The sequence below is a fragment of the Cetorhinus maximus genome, unplaced genomic scaffold, assembly GCF_964194155.1.
Source record: "Cetorhinus maximus unplaced genomic scaffold, sCetMax3.hap1.1 HAP1_SCAFFOLD_781, whole genome shotgun sequence".
Lineage (NCBI taxonomy): Eukaryota > Metazoa > Chordata > Chondrichthyes > Lamniformes > Cetorhinidae > Cetorhinus > Cetorhinus maximus.
This window is the reverse complement of record NW_027596723.1, coordinates 139,718-145,929: the sequence shown is the minus strand read 5'-3', so window position 1 is coordinate 145,929 and position 6,212 is coordinate 139,718. Positions and strand designations below refer to the sequence as shown.

The 6,212-nt window shown below is 50.1% G+C and overlaps 1 protein-coding gene across 1 annotated transcript; it reads left to right on the top strand.

The window, feature by feature from the left end:
- The first annotated feature begins 2,734 nt into the window (after positions 1-2,734).
- On the top strand, positions 2,735-5,967 carry LOC144674743 (protein BTG3-like). Its single transcript, XM_078535962.1, has 2 exons — positions 2,735-2,907; positions 5,826-5,967. Exons 1-2 carry the CDS (start codon positions 2,735-2,737, stop codon positions 5,965-5,967), a joined length of 315 nt encoding a protein of 104 aa, XP_078392088.1.
- Positions 5,968-6,212: the final 245 nt, after the last annotated feature.

Below are 6,212 nucleotides of genomic sequence, written 5' to 3'. Positions count from 1 at the left end.
GTTTCGTTAAGGCACAGTTCATGGTTCAGCACCTCCCCACTTTTTTTTTTAGAAAAGGTGATGTTTTTGAGATGGTCCCTTAGGTGAACACGTGGATTTGGTTTCCAGTTTTGAAGTTTATAACTGTGCTGCTTGTAGTTTGTAAGAGTGATTGATTGATTCATTCGGGATCACTCAGGGTGGATGGGTTGCTGCCAGCTCTGGTGGGTGGGGGTCGGGGGATGGGGGCGCGGGTCTGAAGAGTTCGAAATGAAAGTTAGATATTGGTGTGTGTTTGGGGAATCCCAATTTTTGAGTCCAGGAGAGTGTGTGTGTGAGAGAGAGAGAGCGTGTGTGTGTGTGAGAGAGTATGTGTGTGTGAGAGAGAGAGAGCGTGTGTGTGTGTGAGAGAGAGAATGTGTGAGAGAGAGAGAGAGCGTGTGTGTGTGAGAGTGTGTGAGAGAGAGAGCGTGTGTTTGTGTGAGAGAGATGTGTGTGAGAGAGGGAGCGTGTGTGTGTGAGAGTGTATGCGTCTGAGAGAGAGCGTGTGTGTGAGAGAGAGATGTGTGTGAGAGAGGGAGCCTTTGTGTGTGAGAGTGTCTGTGTGTGAGAGAGAGCGAGTGTGTGTGAGAGAGAGAGTGTGTGTGAGGGAGAGAGCGTGTGTACGTGTGAGAGAGAGTATGTGTGTGTGTGAGAGAGAGCGTGTGTGTGTGTGAGAGAGAGAGTGTGTACGTGTGAGAGAGTGTGTATGTGTGTGAGAGAGAGTGTGTGGGAGAGGCTATGTGTGTGTGTGAGAGAGATGTGTGTGAGAGAGAGAGGGTGTGTGTGAGAGAGTGAGAGTGTGTGTATGTGTGTGAGAGAGTATGTGTGTGTGAGAGAGAGAGTGTGTTTATTAAATTTCATCTATTTGATGCTGTAGTTTTTGGAGTTATTTTCTCCCAGGGAGGAACAGGAGAGATTTGGTTTTCTTTTACTCGGCCCCTCAGGAAGTGTTAGCTCCGCCCTGCAATTGGAAAAACAAAAATGCCCCCGTGTGACCTGAAGACTGAGGGTAGTTGCGGTTTCTGTGGGGCCTGTAATGGACACTGGGGGAGGATGTTTGATATGGACACCTTCCTGGACAGTGGCACCAGAGTTACTCAGGGAAAGTAGCGCTTTTCCCCACCTCAGGACGTCCCAAAGCCTTTCACAGCCAACCAAGGACCTTTTTTTTGTGTGTGAGCTCACTGTTGTAATGTAGGAAACGCAGACAATTTACGCACAGCAAGATCCCACAAACAGCAATGTGATAATGACTCAGATCATCTTGTTTTTTTTCATAGTGATGTTGTTTAAGGGATAAATATTGGCCCCAGGACCACGGGGAGAACTCCACCACCACCCCCCCCCCGCCTTCCCCTGCTCTACTTCCTAATAGTGGCGGTGGGATCTCCCCGCGACGCCTCCCTTGGCCGAATGTCAGTCTGGATTGTGAGCTCCTGGTCTTTGTACTGGGGGGGCTGGTGCCCACAACCCTGTGAGTCAGAAGTAAGTGTGCGACGGACTGAGACACTGACTCACTTTGCTGGGCCGACAGGGCTTCCATGGAGCTTGTGTCTCTGAATCCACCGCAGTTAGAAACAAAACAACATGTTTACAAAAATCAGCTGTTTCACCTGAGGACAGTTTTAACAATCTGAAGGATGGCAGACTTCAGTGCAATTTGGATGTGAGATTGACTCTCACTTTTACTGTTTTACGCTCGGACATTGAATGCAAAGTGTTCTGTCCGAGAGAGGGATGTCCTTCTCCTGCTGTGTGACTATGAACAACATCTGGAGTAATGACTGGCTCCTTGTCCCTGTCTCCACGTCCTCCCATTTACCTTTATAACGTTTTCCGTTTTAATGTTGTGGGGCTAATATTCACCCACCCCCCTCCCACCCCAATGAATATCGCTGTCAAATAAAAATCGGATCTGGGTCACTATCGCATTGTCCTTTCTGGGATCTTGCTGTGCGCAAATTGGCTTTTGCTTTCCCCCCATTACGATGGTGACCCCCACTTCATAAATGGAAGGGAGTCATTTGGCTGTGAGGCTCCTTGGGATATCTTGCAGCGGTTAAAGGCGTTACAGAAATGTGAGTTCTTCACCGGATATACAGCAGGCCATTCGGCCCATCTGCTCCGTGCCGGTGTTTCTGCTCCACACGAACCTCCTCCCACCCACCCCCCTCTCTCCATCTCACCCCATCACCCTATCCTTCCATTCCTTTCTCCCTCATGTGTTTATCCAGCTTCCCCCTAAAACACATCGATACTATTCACCTCCACCACTCCCTGTGGGAGCGAGTCCCACATTCTCCCCACTCTCTGGGTAAAGAGGTTTCTCCTGAATTCCCCATTGGGTTTATTAGTGATGATCTTATATCGATGGTCCCTAGTTCTGGTCTCCCCCACACACAAGAGGAAACAGTCTGTCTGTATCCAGGTGCGTGTTCCAGAAGGGTCTTGTCAGCAATGCCTACCACAGTCAAATAGCTCGCCAGCCAGCACTATTGTGGGGGGGGCAGGTAAAAGAGTTGCTGGTGGTGGGGGTGGGATGTTGTTGACACAAAGGGGTCATTCCAGCAGCCAGACCATGATCTCTATATTCCATCACCCTTCTCCCCACCCCCCTCCCTCACCCAACTCCAACATCCCCGACTGTAACACACTCTGAACAGGTTAATCTCTAAACACCCCCACCTTTCCCCCGCAGATACACCAGGAGACGATGAAGGAGGAGATCGGAGCAGGAGTGTCCTTCCTGGTCAGCATGGTCAGGAATCGCAGCAGGCTACATCAGGAAAAGATCGAGGAGTTTGGGGAGAAGCTCACTGCGATACTGTACAGAAAATACCAGAATCACTGGTACCCAGCCAATCCCAGCAAAGGACAAGCATACAGGTAAGCAAACAGCAGAGCCGCCCAGTACAATGGCTAGAATATTACAGCACAGAAACGGGCCATTCAGCCCATCTGCTCCATGCCAGTGTTTCTGCTCCACACGAGCCTCCTCCCACCCCTGTTCATCTCACCCCATCACCATATCCTTCTATTCCTTGCCCCTGAAAGAGTATAAAATATTGGCCAGGGAGGACCCTCCTCATTATTTCTTGCATTGCGCTGAGGGACATTGTCCATCCACTTGCGAGAGCAGATGGAACAAGTCCTGGGTTTGAGTCTCCACCCCAGAGACTTCAGCCCCATAATCCAGGCCGACACTCCACAGCGCCAGTGCCGAGGGGGCGCCGCGCTGTCAGAGGGTCGGTGCCAAAGGGAGATGCTGGCCTTCAGGTGAAACTTTAAACCAAAGTTCCCGTCTGCCTCCTTGGTGGGTGTAAACGATCCCACGGCCACTATTTGGAAGACGAGCAGGGGGAAGGTCCTGGGGCCAATATTTACCCCTCAACCAACATCACTAAAAAAACAGATGATCTGGGTCATTACCACATTAATGTTTGTGGGAGCTTGCTGTGCACAAATTGGCCGCCACGTCTCCGACATTACACAGTGAACATACTTTTGAATAAGTATTTCATTGGCTGTGAAAGGTTTTGGGACATCCTGGGGTGGTGAAGGCGCCAGAGAAATGCAAGTCTTTGTTTTGAAAAAAGCAAAAAAACTGCAGATGCTGGAAATCCAAAACAAAAACAAAAATACCTGGAAAAACTCAGCAGGTCTGGCAGCATCTGCGGAGAGGAAAACAGTTAACGTTTCGAGTCCGTATGATTCTTCAACAGAACTAAGGAAAAATAGAAAAGAGGTGAAATATATGTTGGTTTAAGAGGGGGTGGGACAGGTACAGCTGGATAGAGGGCCAGTGATAAGGTGGAGATAACCAAAAGATGTCATGGACTAAAGGGCAAAGAGGTGGTGACGGTGGTGGTATTATTTTAGGAATGTGCTAATGGGGACATTAAGGGTAGAAAGCAGGACGAGCAAGGTACCAGGTAGCCCTAGTGGGGGTGGGGTGGGGGGAAGGGATCGAAATAGGCTAGAAGGTAAGAGATAAAACAATTGATGGAAATAAACTTAAAAATAATGGAAATAGTGGGAAAAGAAAAATCTATATAAATTATTGGAGAAAAGGGGGATCGGAAAGGCGGTGGGGATGGGGGAGAGAGTTCATTGATTGTCTTTGTTTTGAAAGTTGCTCGAAGTTGTCCCTGCAATACCGCCCTTTCCCCACCTGGGGGCGCCGCTGCTCAGTTTTAAATTTGGATGAGCAGCTGAACCGCTTAAAGCCCCTTTAAAGCTGAGACAATGAAATTTTAGGGGCATCTTAAAGGAAGGGAGATAGAGGTGGAGAGGTCTCGGGAGGGAATTCCAGAGTTTAGGGCCCCAGGCAGCTGAAGGCACGGCCACCAATGGTGGAGCGATGGAAATCAGGGGATGCTCAAGGGGCTGCAATTGGAGGAAGGCAGAGATTTTGGAGGGTTGTCGGCCTGGAGGAGGTTACAGAGATAGGGAGGGTTATAGAAACTTGGAGGAAGTTACAGAGATAGGGAGGGTTGTAGGGGCTGGAGGAGGTTACAGAGATAGGGAGGGTTATAGAAACTTGGAGGAAGTTACAGAGATAGATAGGGTTGTAGGGGCTGGAGGAGGTTACAGAGATAGGGAGGGTTGTAGGGGCTGGAGGAGGTTACAGAGATAGGGAGGGTTGTAGGGGCTGGAGGAGGTTACAGAGATAGGGAGGGTTGTCAGGCTGGAGGAGGTTACAGAGATAGGGAGGGGTATAGAAACTTGGAGGAGATTACAGAGATAGGGAGGGTTGTAGGGGCTGGAGGAGGTTACAGAGATAGGGAGGGTTGTAGGGGCTGGAGCAGGTTACAGAGATAGGGAGGGTTGTAGGGGCTGGAGGAGGTTATAGAGATAGGGAGGGTTGTAAGGGCTGGAGGAGGTTACAGAGATATGGAGGGTTGTGTGGGCTGGAGGAGGTTACAGAGATGGGGAGGGTTGTAGGGGCTGGAGGAGGTTACAGAGATAGGGAGGGTTGTAGGGACTGGAGGAGGTTACAGAGATAGGGAGGGTAGTAGGGACTGGAGGAGGTTACAGAGATAGGGAGGGTTGTAGGGACTGGAGGAGGTTACAGAGATAGGGAAGGTTGTAGGGACTTGAGGAGGTTACAGAGATAAGGAGGGTTGTAGGGGCTGGTGGAGGTTACAGGGATAGAGAGGGTTATAGAAGCTGGAGGAGGTTACAGAGATAGGGAGGGTTGTAGGGACTGGAGGAGGTTACAGAGATGGGGAGGGTTGTAGGGACTGGAGGAGGTTACAGAGATAGGGAGGGTTGTAGGGACTGGAGGAGGTTACAGAGATAGGGAGAGTTGTAGGGGCTGGAGGAGGTTACAGAGATGGGGAGGGTTGTGGGGACTGGAGGAGGTTACAGAGATAGGGAGGGTTGTAGGGACTGGAGGAGGTTACAGAGATAGGGAGTGTTGTAGGGACTGGAGGAGGTTACAGAGATATTGAGAGTTGTGGGTACTGGAGGAGGTTACAGAGATAGGGAGGGTTGTAGGGACTGGAGGAGGTTACAGAGATAGGGAGGGTTGTAGGGACTGGAGGAGGTTACAGAGATGGGGAGGGTTGTAGGGACTGGAGGAGGTTACAGAGATAGGGAGGGTTGTGGGGACAGTTTTGAAAACAAGGATGAAAGTTTTAAAATGGAGGCGTTGTTGGACTGGGAGCTAATGTATGTCAGTGAGTGACGGGGTGAAGGCTGAACAGGACTTGGTACAACTTGGGAAAAGGGCCAGTAGGGTTCTGGATGGTCTAATGTCTGTCCTCTTGGATCCTTCAGTATATTTTTTCTCTCCCTGGTAGATGCATTCGGATAAACAGGAAACATAAAGCAGACCCATCCTTGTTGCTCGCTTGTCAAGACTGTGATCTGGAATATAACCAGTTGAGACTGCCCAAAGAGATTACGTTGTGGATTGATCCCCAGGAGGTGTGCTGCAGGTAAGTCTTCACCTGGACGGTTTAGCAACACAGTCACCGCAGAGACAAACACAAGGAGCTCATCTGGAGAATTGTGTCCGATTCCGACTGCCTCACACTTTAGGAGGGAAGGCGAGGCCTTGGGGAGGGTGAGGGGGAGATTTACTCGAATGGCGCCAGGGAAGAGGGACTTCAGTTCATGTTGAGAGACTGGGGAAGCTGGGATTGTTCTCCTTAGAGCAGAGAAGGTTAAGGGGGAGATTGAATCGA